Source organism: Caretta caretta, chromosome 1 (assembly GCF_965140235.1).
Source record: "Caretta caretta isolate rCarCar2 chromosome 1, rCarCar1.hap1, whole genome shotgun sequence".
NCBI lineage: Eukaryota > Metazoa > Chordata > Testudines > Cheloniidae > Caretta > Caretta caretta.
This window is the reverse complement of record NC_134206.1, coordinates 218,460,987-218,474,432: the sequence shown is the minus strand read 5'-3', so window position 1 is coordinate 218,474,432 and position 13,446 is coordinate 218,460,987. Positions and strand designations below refer to the sequence as shown.

General features: G+C 47.2%; 1 protein-coding gene across 1 annotated transcript in view; it reads left to right on the top strand.

Annotated features, from left to right (window-relative positions):
* LOC125623360 (alpha-2-macroglobulin-like protein 1) overlaps positions 1-13,446 on the top strand; it is a 54,145-nt gene that overhangs the window by 18,762 nt on the left and 21,937 nt on the right. The window contains 6 exon segments of the mRNA XM_075120465.1: positions 601-843; positions 1,340-1,403; positions 4,696-4,849; positions 5,086-5,224; positions 6,427-6,615; positions 10,358-10,472. Of these exon segments, the coding sequence (XP_074976566.1) occupies positions 601-843; positions 1,340-1,403; positions 4,696-4,849; positions 5,086-5,224; positions 6,427-6,615; positions 10,358-10,472 (904 nt within the window).

Below are 13,446 nucleotides of genomic sequence, written 5' to 3'. Positions count from 1 at the left end.
AACATTGTTTTCATATTAAATTCAATTTATTTTACTCTGGCTCATAACTTTCATTTTTCAATCTGCTGCATATTTTGGTACTGAGGACACATAGTTGCATTATAGATGTTAGAGAAAGCTAGAGGTTTGGGCATTTGAGCAGGGGATAACTGGGACTTTTGGCACCTGGGGAAGTGCAGAAGGCAGGCTGGGATTCTGGGACAAGTACATTAACTATTTCACTGCAGAAATATCCAGCTAACAATGTTGTCCTGTAACTGTTATCAGTAGGTTTCCAAGATAACACATTATTGCAATGAATGGGCAGTTCATACCTCTCTGGCTGTCTGCAGACTCAGGCAGGCATTACTGACTGCATGCAGTTCACATTTAAGTTCTCTGAAATCATGAGTGTTCAAAACAGAGTTGAAAAGAAAAAGGAAGCTCATATCCTGGAGTTCAATTCTGCAGCTGGGGGTAGATTCTGCTGTAATTTCTGCCTCTGTGGATTACATGGGGCCCTGGACATATAACTCTGGTGATCGCACTGAGTATTTCCCGCATTTGTAGGCGCCTCCATTGGTTAATTCTGACAGCTTGCCATGCATTTTTGCTCTGAAGGGCAGATACTCCATTGTGAACATAACCGAGGGGGATCTCTACACCGTTGCAATAGTGCACCAGGAGGTTTCAACTGGTTTCAACTGGCTGAAACCTTTCTACTCCGAGAGCAACAGCTTCCTAGAGATCCAGCAGGTGGAGGAGGAGCTGCCCTGTGACCAGGAACAGGAAGTGCGGGTGGATTATATCTTGGACCGGAATGAGCTGGACCCTGGGGCAGATCATGTGGATTTCTATTATTTGGTGAGCAGCCAGGGCAATTGGATCACATGATATTTCTACAACAGTGGCATGCAAGAGGGGTAACTATTTATGGGTCTATAGGCCAATTTGCGGGTTCCATTTTACGCTTGTCTTTGTAGATGTCTCGCTACCTGGAATACATGTCTCTGAAATCCCCCTCGCCAGCCTCCCAGCATTTTGACCGCCACCCCAGGTAGCTCATCCAGCTAGGAATGTCTTGAGCCAGCCTTGGGGGACAGGTTATTTTCCCCTGTTGCCAGTCTGGCCTGACTCTGTGTGTAGTACCGAAAGGCATGGCTGCCAGTGAGCACCTTGGCAGCCTGGCCTTGGATTTCCCACGGCTCCCATTGTTCAGAGGAAATCTGAGGCAGCTGGTCCCTTGTCCATTAACAGTTTAAAGGTAAAGCACCTGTGACTGTCTCTTCCAGTCTCTCTCTCTGCATTTTCTCTTCTCAGAACCCTGGCCCCCTGACAGGCTGTTGTATCTCTTCCGCAGGTTGTCTCAGGAGGCAGGATCGTTCTCAGTGGACAGACGCAGGTGCCAGTTGGCCAGGATGAGAGTAAGTGGAAAAACCCAAGATGCACATGAAATAAACTCCATGGAAGTCATCATAATGGATCAGGCTATTGGGACATCTTAGTATGGTTAGGCAGGCTCCAGCCATGCCAGGCTATGGGCAATCTAGTCCAGCGTCCCACCTGCTGCCTTGGTCTTTCTAGTGTAGTATCCTCCTCATTATGGGAGGTTTTTAAGAACAGGTTGGACAAACACCCGTCAGGGATGGTCTAGGTATACTTGGCCCTGCCTTGGTGCAGGGGGATGGACTAAATGACTTCTTGAGGTCCCTTCCCATCCTATGTTTCTATGATTCCTTGACTGGCCCATGGCAGATGCTGTCATAGAGAGGCATAAAACTCACACCTCGCCTGTTCAGCAGTCTTCAATGAGGGAGGAAGGTTTACTGACCCTGAGACAATGAGGGGTCAGTATATCGGGGGGGGAGGGGAAGGTGTCTATTTTATCCTGGTGAAGGTCTCTGTTCTTATCCACATGTCACACTGTCTAGTGTGTCCAGGGCCAGTGCAAGGATGTTTTTGCCCTAGGAGAAACTTCCACATTGCACCCCCACCCCCCCCCGCCTCAAGGCTCCCCCCCCGACCCGCTCAGCCTGGGGAGCCGTGCAGCAACTCCCCGCCCCAGCTCACCTCTGCTCCACCTCCTCCCCGAGCATGCCACCGCTTCTTCCACCTCCCAGGCTTGCAACACCAATCAGCTGTTTGGCACACAAGCCTGGGAGGGAGAGAAGCAGAGTGGGGCAGCACGCTCAGAGGAGGAGGTGGAGAAGAGGTGAGCTGAGGCAGGGAGCGCCACTCCCACCCCCAGTTACTTGCTGCAGTGGGCCCTCCCTGCGCCCCTCTGCCCCAGCTCACCTCCGCTCCACCACCTCCCTGGAGCGCACTTTTGGCTGCCCCCAACCACTTGGTGCCCTAGGTGACTGCCTAGTTCACCTAGTGGTTGCACCGGCCCTGAGTGTGGCTCACAACCATGAGTGCCAACCTCAGGGCAGACTGCCAAAAAACAGGGCAAACACCCCAAACTGGTAGTATGTTCTGTGATTAGATTTCACCAAGCCAGTAGCAGGTGTGAACTCCCAAATCCCTGTAATAGTCTGACCATGGAGTCAGACAGTCCCCTTAGACTATCTTGCCACCTAGGCAAGCTGGACTATCTGATAGATGGTCACTTTACACCAAAAATCACAATAATATTCAGATTACTCCTAGTCCCAAAGGAGTAGTCACTTACCCCACATCAGTTGTGATCAGATCTCATACCAAAGACAATGTCTATAGCTAATCCTGTCATAGATGAACTTAAATGTATTAAGAAATGAAATGAGTTATTTACTAGGTTAAAACTGGAAACACACACGAGTTTTAATCTTAAATTTAAAAAGGTAATATCTTCTATAATAAACAGCTTTAGATGTTCGCTAGGGCTGACCCATGCCAAGCAGCATGGGGATCTCTTGCTAATGTTTAGGAATCTTTGCCTCTCTGAACCCAGAGAGCATAAAAGGACTGGTTTCTCCTTGTCAAGGATTTTTATCCCCTTTGTGCCAGAATCCAAGCTGATGGGATGAGTTCATATGCAAGTTTCCTCTTCCTGGAGGGAGTAAGAAATGGAATCAACAAGGTCTCTGTCCTTTGGTGCTACACAATGCCTCATTTGACTTCAGTGGGCCATACTGTGTGCAGGACAAGCAATTTACCTTAATTAGTGCTTCTTTTCCTGTTTGGTGAGTGTGACAGGGTGCAACTCACCCCTGCAGTGCCTCCTGCTGGCTCTCTGGGGAACTAGCACTACACTCTCTGCTAGTGGTGTCTCGCCCACTGTCATCTCTGTTCCTGGACCCATGTCACTCCCAGGAGTGAGGCATCTTCTTCATAACACTGCCCTCCAGCTGTGTCACACTCCATGTTATCATAGAATCATAGAATATCAGGGTTGGAAGGGACCTCAGGAGGTCATCTAGTCCAACCCCCTGCTCAAAGCAGGACCAATTCCCAGTTAAATCATCCCAGCCAGGGCTTTGTCAAGCCTGACCTTAAAAACCTCTAAGGAAGGAGATTCTACCACCTCCCTAGGTAACGCATTCCAGTGTTTCACCACCCTCTTAGTGAAAAAGTTTTTCCTAATATCCAATCTAAACCTCCCCCACTGCAACTTGAGACCATTACTCCTCGTTCTGTCATCTGCTACCATTGAGAACAGTCTAGAGCCATCCTCTTTGGAACCCCCTTTCAGGTAGTTGAAAGCAGCTATCAAATCCCCCCTCATTCTTCTCTTCTGCAGGCTAAACAATCCCAGCTCCCTCAGCCTCTCCTCATAACTCATGTGTTCCAGACCCCTAATCATTTTTGTTGCCCTTCGCTGGACTCTCTCCAATTTATCCACATCCTTCTTGAAGTGTGGGGCCCAAAACTGGACACAGTACTCCAGATGAGGCCTCACCAATGTCGAATAGAGGGGAACGATCACGTCCCTTCCAGGGGACCTGCAGTCCACTGTCCATGTTCCCCCCTTCCAGGGGACCTGCAGTCCACTGTCTAGCCACTTCCTTCAGTGGCCCCAGCACCCTCCTTGCCCTTGTATCAGGGCCTCAGTCTGCAGATCTGTGCAGCCTGCCAGGAGCTGCCTTTAGGTTCCTAGGTCTTTGTCTGCAGCACTGCTTTGCCCAGGGTGCTTGCTACCCTGTGCCTGCAAGGCAGTCAGTCCTCTTCCCTTCTCAAGTTCCAGGGAGTAACTGACCCTGTGCTGTTCTGCAGCCCTTCTTATACAGGCCAGCCCGGCCCTGATTGGCTTCTCTTATTAGCCCTTCTATGATTGGCTACCTCCTGCGCAGCCTCCCTAGGGCTGCTTTTAAACCCCTTTCTGCCAATGTGGGGCAGATGCCCCATCACAGTGAGTTACACAATTAGAGAGGTTTATAATGCAATCTAACTTTATACCATGGAATACAGATATTATAAGTAGGATTAATACATGCAGGATCCTACGAACATTCCATAAAATCTAAACATTAAACACATTCTTATAACTCTAGTATCTATTTTAACAATACTAACCCTCAGGTAAGCCAAATTAGTTTCCAGCTGTGCATTTGTCAGTGTTCAGTGAGACCTGTGGCCTTGGCATTAGTTGGCACTGGTCTGCCAGTGTCAAACCACATGCAGGAACCATGAAATCCTCTGCCTCAATAACATCCAGCAACAGTAAGTTCCACCCTTTTTTTATGTTTCACATGGGTCTAAATAAGCATTTCCTTTGCTTCCCACTCCTTCATACAGCACTGAAGGGCTCCTTCTCATTGACTCTGCCCATCAGCTCTGAACTTGCACCCTCTGCCAGGCTTTTGCTTTACGCCATATTCGCTGATGGAGAGGTGGCAGCCGATGTGGACGTGTTCACAGTCAGCAGATGCTTCAAACACAAGGTGAGTGTCACCCAGGAAGTGGAGGAAATGGGATATGTGGCAGAGGGGCGATCTGGCTGGGATGACATACACTCGACAATCCCTGTGCCCTTCTGTCTGTGTTTCTAGCAGGCTCTTTCCACCTCTCCCTCCCTCTCCCAGTCTCTCTCTCCCTCTCTGTCGCTCGTGGCTCATACACCTTCATTGTCTTGTGCCCCTCTTCCATTTGATAAACCCATCCTGTCTCCTCCCATAGGTGACACTGGGGTTTCTCGGAGGAGGAGGACCTCCCAGGGTCGAAGGTCAATCTGTACCTGAAGGCCGACCCTGGCTCCCTGTGCTCCATCCGTGCCGTGGACAGGAGCGTCCTCTTGAAGGATGATAGAGTCATGACACCAAAGAGTGTGAGTAAACCTGCTCTGTCCCAGCCACACCCTGGCCAGACTAACCCCGCAGGAGGTACCAGGCCAGAGGAGAACTCTGAGGTACTGGAACAGGGCAGTCACATGAGGTGGGTGCACCCAGCCACCACCAGCTTCTCCGACCCCTTACATTATGCACTGGTTGCCAACAGACCTTTATCTCACTCTGTCCCCTTGCCAGGCAGGTGGCTGATTCCTCCTTGTTCCCACAATGGCTGCTCCAGGGGCCACCCTTGGAACGAAGGCTGTGGGGGCAGCAGGCAGAGAGATGGAAGGGGTAGCTTCACAGGAGCAGTGGGAGCTCCCTCCAGGGAAGGTGTGGTTTGGCAGTGGGTTTGCTGCTGGCCCTCTGCTTGCCCAATGTGGCATCTCCTGCTATTTCACCTATGCCACATTTCTCTGCCATGAGGGGGTTTGGGCCAATGGTTATATCAAGGGGCTGGGAGCCAGGACTCTTGGGTTCTAGTCCAAGTTCTGCCACTGACTTGCTGGGTGACCTTGGCCCTTGGGTCACTACACCACTCTGTGCGTCAGTTTCCCTTTCATCTGGTATGCGGGTTGTGAGACTTAATTCACTGATGCTCATATGCTTCTGTGAGGCCCATGTGTGAAAAGCTTTGGAGATGGGCAAAATAGTATCCTAGAGTAACAAACCTGTGCTACCCACGACTTTCTTTGGCACTGTGCTGCAGACTGTGGCTACTCAAAACTTCATGCTGATAGCAGGGGTAGAATTTAGATCTCCCTGCTCCAAGAGGTCTTGAGGGAAAAGAGAATCGCCATGAGCTTTTAGTAGTATGGGGCCTATGATGCAAAAGTTGAGCTGTCCTGCTCCTTGCCGGTAAAGGACTATGGTTTTCTCTCTCTCTCTCTCTCTCTCTCTCTCTCACACACACACACACACACACACACACACACACACACTAATCAGTTCAGTGTATGGTTTTCTCTCTCTCTCTCTCTCTCTCTCACACACACACACACACACACACACACACACTAATCAGTTCAGTGTATGGTTTTCTCTCTCTCACACACACACACACACACACACACACACACACTAATCAGTTCAGTGTATGGTTTTCTCTCTCTCACACACACACACACACACACACACACACACACACACACACACACTAACTAATCAGTTCAGTGCAGTAACCTCTGTTTTCCCATTCCAGGTGTATGAGCTGGGATCTGAAGAGGATTATATGATTGGCGGCCGAGGATTTCCTTATCGTTTGGAAGACTTTGAGCCATATCCTTGTCTGCTCCCTGTCTTTCCCCTCCTCCCTACTCCCCGGAACAGACGCTCCTTGATGGGAGCTCCCTGGTATCAAAGTGAAGCTGATGTCTATAGTCTGTTTAAGGTGGGTACCTTCTTTGCTCCTGCACAAAACTTCTCCTAAGCCTGTATTGGTCACTGGTATGGCGTATTGTACATACATGGGAGTTTGTAAGGAAAACTAGAATTGTGAGATTTGCTAACAATCCTCTGTTCCCAGGACCAAATTAAGTTTGATGGGGGCCCAGGGTTCTTGTAGATTGGGGGTCCTTCCCTTTGCTGTTTTACCACTGCTCAAAGCCAAACACTCTATTTTTAAATTCCTGTGGTTATTTCAGGCCCGGTTTTGAAAGGTGGTATATCAGTTGTAAAGCTGAATGAAAGTTAAAACAAACTAAACCATTTTAAGTCCATCACCTATTGGTGATGAATAAATGGACACAAATCAGATGTCAAGAATTATAACATTCAAAAACCAGTTGGAGAACACTTCAATCTCTTTGGTCACTCGATTACAGACTTAAAAGTGGCAGTTCTTCAACAAAAAAAACTTCAAAAACAAACTCCAACGAGCGACTGCTGAATTGGAATTAATTTGCAAACTGGATACAATTAACTTAGGCTTGAATAAAGACTGGGAGTGGATGGGTCACTACACAAAGTAAAACTATTTCCCCATGTTTATTCCCCCTTCCGCTCCCCCCCCCCCCCGCACTGTTCCTCACATGTTCTTGTCAACTGCTGGAAATGGCTCATCTTGATTATCACTACAAAAGTCCCCCCCCCCCCCCCCCCGGCCCCGCTCTCCTGCTGGTAATAGCTCACCTTACCTGATCACTCTTGTTACAGTGTGTATGGTAACACCCATTGTTTCATGTTCTCTATGTATATAAATCTCCCCACTGTATTTTCCACTGAATGCATCCGATGAAGTGAGCTGTAGCCCACGAAAGCTTATGCTCAAATAAATTTGTTAGTCTCTAAGGTGCCGCAAGTCCTGCTTTTCTTTTTACGGATACAGACTAACATGGCTGCTACTCTGAAACCTGTCACCTATTGGTAGTAATACACATGGTGATGTATGTCTTTAAATAGTGAATTCCCTACAGCAGTGGTATTCACTTACGTTTTCCAGTGGGCCGGATAAGGCTGTGTCCAAATCTTGGCAGGAAAAGGGTGATCTCCAGGGCCAAAGGGCCCGTCAGGTGTTTGCTCTTTAGTGAGCCTGCCACCAGACAGGGGTCGCAACCTTCCAAGAGTGATGTGCCAGATCGTATTTATTAATCGCAGAATAAAAGGTTAAGAGTGCTAGAAGAAAATATTCCAACACAATATGGCAAACAAATAGCTATACAAATACGCTGTTGTGCTATTAAAACAGCATGCTTTTAATATTAATTCTGTACAAACTATGCCATTAAAATTAGAAGTTTAAACTCAAAAGAAATGAACAGCCCTCTAATTTTCCTTTCTCATTGCCAGAAATGTATTTGACACTCGCTCACACTATTTTTTCCCCCCGGAAAAGTACGGTGCCGCACTCAGTTACTGGATCACTTTATGTTGCATAAGGATCTGATCAAGTGCCTGATTAGAAGTGTACCACTGTACATTGAAATGCGTCAATCCAGTCTAGCTCCAGTGTGTTTAAACGTAAATGAAAAGTTTCTAAGCTAAAGACATGGCACAATGGTAAACAGAGGGAAAATAAACTGAAGTGCATCTGCCCAGCCCCCGTCAATTCAGTCCCCCAGTCCTCTTCAGTTCTGCCCTGTAGCCCCCACCTCCCATTGGCTCAGACCTCAAATCAGTTCTGCCTCTTGCTTTCCAATCTGCCCATCAGCGGTGCCTCTCCTAGCCTCACCTCTGCTGCTACTGGGGCTCTTCACCCCCAGCCTGGGTTGTGGGGGCTGCAGCAGGGTCCCCCTCTTACCCTTTCAAGTGGTGGGGGAAGCTACAGTGGATCACAAGCTGAATATGAGTCAAAGCTATGATGCAGTTGCTAAAAAGGCTAATATCATTCTGGGGTGTATCAAGAGCAGTGTGGTAGGTCAGACACAGGAAGCAATTGTCCCGCTCTACGTAGCACTGGTGAGGCTTCAGCTGGAGCACTGTGTTTGATTCTGGGCACCACACTTTAGGAAAGATGTGGACAAATTGGAGGGAGTCCAGAGGAGAGCAGCAAAAATGAGAAAAGGTTTAGAAAACCTGACCTGTGAGAAAAGGTCAAAAGACTTGGGCATGTTTATTGTAGGAACGAGAAGACTGAGGCGGGAACTGATCAGTCTTCAAATATGTTAAGGGCTGTTGCAAAGAGAATGGTGATGAGTTGTTCTCCATGTCCCCTTAAGGAAGGGAAAAAAGTAATGGGCTTTCTGCAAACTTCCTAACTCTAAGGATAGTTAAGCCCTGGAATAGGCTTCCAAGGGAGGTTGTGGAATCTCCATCATTGGAGGTTTTTAAGAACAGGTTAGACAAACATGTGTCAGGGATGATCTAGGTTTACTTGGTCCTGCCTCGGCACAGGGGGCTGGACTAGATGACCTTTCAAGGTCCCTTCCAGTCCTACTTTTCTATGATTCTATGACCTCTACAGCCTACGCCACTGTCAGAGGTGAGGTTCGGAACATGAGGAGAGAACAGGGATGGGAATTATGGTTTCATTGCAAGGGATTCTTCTCCCAAATCTTGCTGTGTTTTTCCAGTGATGTGTGAGTGGTCTTTTACAAGGGCAATATGCCCATTGCAGTAAATGAGTTTTGCAGGTGACTTCAGCAAAAGCAGAATCCCACTTGTGATAGTGACTTATACCAAAGGCTTCACAGGACAGTCTAAGATTTATAATACTGGAAATGCCTTTGGACTACGCTACCCAGAATCCTCAATAACAAGAAAAAACAAACAACCCAAGAATAATGATCTTTGGGGGAGTAGTGGTGGGAAAATGACCTTTCAAATCGAGGATTTTTCTCTGTTCACAGTGACCCATAATGAATGATTGTGTACCAAATGGCAAGACTCTAACTCGGCAGGAACGTATATACTCTACAGATGCTTATACCTTACATGAATGGTTAAGGCACTTCTCAAAAGGTTATTACATAACTAGAGGAGTTGTGCAATAACTACTTGGTTTTGTCATGTATAAAAGCGACTGTTACACATAAAGAGTGAAATTCATCCCTCCTGAAGGGATGTCACATCCAGTGGAGTCACATCCATGTCCATTGGACTTACACCAGGTGTGCATTCAGCCCAACATTTCATCCTCTCCTGGGGTCAAACCCTGGAATCCTTATTCCAACCATTGCGCCACATGTTTAGTTAAGCCCCTATTCAGATAAGTTGCCAGTAACTTCCATGGGAGTTTTCCATGAGTTAGGACTGAGTAATAAATTGCATAAAAATCCTAGAGTCTGGCCTGGTGTTCCGATACTGCACGGTCCAACTTTTGAACAGATTTATAACATAGTAAAGTTGATTTTGTTCATGAATTGTTTTTTAATAGATTTAGTGGAGCTGATTCTGAGCTCATTGTTATCAGGGTAAAACCTGGGTAATTCCATTGACTTAGGTAGAGCTGAACTTGATTTACTCCCATGAGAGAGAAGAATCAGCTCCAATATTTATCACAAATTTGTCTGCACTTTGTCATACGTTTTCCTGGGCCTGACCATGTGAAATTTGGATTCTATCTGAACATACAGAATTTTGCAACACTTTGGCTGCCACAGTCTCACTAATTAGAATTTGCTGGGGTGGTTTTTCTTTCATTGTTCCCCCTTCCCTCCTATTGGTCATTTTTTTGTTCTCTCCATTTTCTACAGCAATTGAGAATGAAAATTTTAACTAACACCAAAGTGAAGAAGCCCGTTTCCTGTGAACGGCCAACCTACAAGAGAAGAATTTTGCACACTGCCAGAACCCAGGACAGTGATAATGGTGAGAACTGAATAGTCTTCTGCCGACTCCCTGCCAGAATGTGTCTGACTGAGGGAGGCTAATCCCCACCTCACACTCCCCTTTCTCCTCTCTGAACCTGCTGCCACAGCCTTGCCTCTTGCATCTTTTGTTCTATACACAAAAAAACATATTATGAAGGACCCATATGGGCAAAGAGGGGTCCAGCTAACTATGTTTATTAACTATGTGCAACATGCAAGGCCAACTACGTATACACATTGCTGCTCTGCGTGGGTTCTTGTGGCTTCTGAATCACACAACACCATGAACACCACCAGAAGCCTAACAAACTCTATCCAACACAAAAAAGTGGAACCAATTACAACTACTCCACAACACACAGAACACCACCTCCGGGAGAAACCATGGCACCAGTACCCACCACATGAACTCTACCTGAATATCATCAATTTATCAAGACTGCCCTTAACTAAAGCTGAATTATCTGTTCTCTCTAAGGGACTGAACTTCTGCACCATCACAGAATCTGATACCATACTAACATGTGGAGATTTAGAAGACTTCTTCTGCCAACTCCACCTCGAAGAATTCCTTCATAATAATGATGACACAACTCACAATTACCATGTCCCCTCCAACAACTGTAAGAAAAAAGAATCATCTGACTGGACACCACAGAGCAGACAAAACCATACTCTTGATCATGACATTGATTGTTCCAGGAAAAAAATGACTGTGAAGTACTTAACAAACATCACATCCACCACAATGTCTCTACCATCAAGAGGAAAGCTATACAGTATCTGAAATCTAACCACCAGATAGTGGATGAACAGGCAGACAAAGAGGAAGCCAGCATAGGCCTTAACCATGTTGATTATTAGGGCCCTATCAAATTCAGGGTCCATTTTGGTCAATTTCACAGTCATAGGATTTTAAACATCGTAAATGTCATGGTTCAGATATTGAAATCTGAAATTTCATGGTGGAGTAATTGTAGGGGTCCTGACCCAGAAAGGAGTTGGAGGAGTAGCAAGGTTCGGGGGCGGGGGTTGCAAGTGCTGCTACCCTTACTTCTGCGCTGCTGCTGGTGTCGGCTCTGCCTTCAGAGCTGGGCAGCTGAAGAACGGCAGTTGCTGGCCGGGAGCCCAGCTCTGAAGGCAGAGCTGTCACCAGTAGCAGGGCAGAAGTAAGGATGTCATGGGGTGGTTTTGCCACCCTTACTTCTGCGCTGTTGCCTGCAGAGCTGGGCCCTCAGTCAGCAGCCACCACTCTCCGGCCGCCCAGCTCTGAAGGCAGCAGCGCAGAAGTAAGGGTGGCCTGGTCTGGTATTGCCACCCTTACTTCTGTGCTGCTGCTGGTGGGGCGCCGCCTTCAGAGCTGGGTGGCCAGAGAGCAGCAGCTGGTGGCCGGGCACTCAGCTCTGAAGGCGGCGCCCCACCACCAGTAGCACAGAAATAAGGGTGGCAATACTGCGGTCCCCCTAAAATAACCTTCTGACCCCTCTTGCAACTCCCTTTTGGGTCAGGATCCCCAATTTGATAAATACTGGTCTGCCCCGTGAAATCTGCATAGTACAGGGTAAAAGCACACAAAAAAAAACAGATTTCACCGGGGGAGACCAGATTTCATGGTCTGTGATGCATTTTTCATGTCCGTTAATTTGGGAGGGCCCTATTCATTATGTTAACAAGGCCAACCAACAACTCTCTGACACTATCTACTATTATGAACTCAAAGAACACCTCACACCACAATGTACCCATGAATTTAAGGATATCATTAAATCCTTCCCCAGACAACTCCAAGAAAAACTCTACAAACTCCATCCCCGCACAAACCCACCCCAGGGATGTTCTACGTGCTTCCCAAGGTACACGAACAAGGGAACCAAGGCAGACCCATTATATGTGGCCATGGCACTCTTATTCCTGATGGAATATCGGGACTCATAGAAACCATCCTCAAACCACTCAAAGGGCCACCTTCCTCCAGGACACAACCGACTTAACAGCTGGCTGTATTTTAAAGAATCCTTATTGAGGTTACAGGGACAAACCATCCCTATGTGTAGAAAGAATAGTAAATATGGCAGGCGACCAGCTTGGCTTAACAGTGAAATCCTTGCTGATCTTGAACACAAAAAAGAAGCTTACAAGAAGTGGAAGATTGGACAAATGACCAGGGAAAAGTATAAAAATATTGCTCGGGGATGCAGGACTGAAATCAGGAAGGCCAAATCACACTTGGAGTTGCAGCTAGCAACAGCTGTTAAGAATAACAAGAAGGATTTCTTCAGGTATGTTAGCAACAAGAAAGTCAAGGAAAGTGTGGGCCCCTTACTGAGTGAGGAAAGCAACTTAGTGACAGAGGATGTGGAAAAAGCGAATGTACTCAATGCTTTTTTTGCCTCCGTCTTCACGAACAAGGTCAGCTCCCAGACTATTGCACTGTGCAGCACAGCATGGGGAGGAGGTGACCAGCCCGCTGTGGAGAAAGAAGTGGTTCGGGATTATTTAGAAAAGCTGGACGAGCACAAAACCATGGGGCTGGATGCGCTGCATCCAAGAGTGCTAAAGGAGTTGGCAGATGTGATTGCAGAGCCATTGGCCATTATCTTTGAAAACTCATGGCGATCGGGGGAGGTCCCGGGCGACTGGAAAAAGGCTAATGTAGTGCCCATCTTTAAAAAAGGGAAGAAGGAGGATCCAGGGAACTACAGGCCAGTCAGCCTCACCTCAGTCCCTGGAAGAATCATGGAGCAGGTCCTCAAGGAATCAATTCTGAAGCACTTAGAGGAGAGGAAAGTGATCAGGAAGGGTCAGCATGGATTCACCAAGGGCTAGTCATGCCTGACTAATCTAATTGCCTTCTATGATGAGATAACTGGCTCTGTGGATGAGGGGAAAGCAGTGGACATGTTATTCCTTGACTTTAGCAAAGCTTTTGACATGGTCTCCCACAATATTCTTGCCAGCAAGTTAAAGAACTA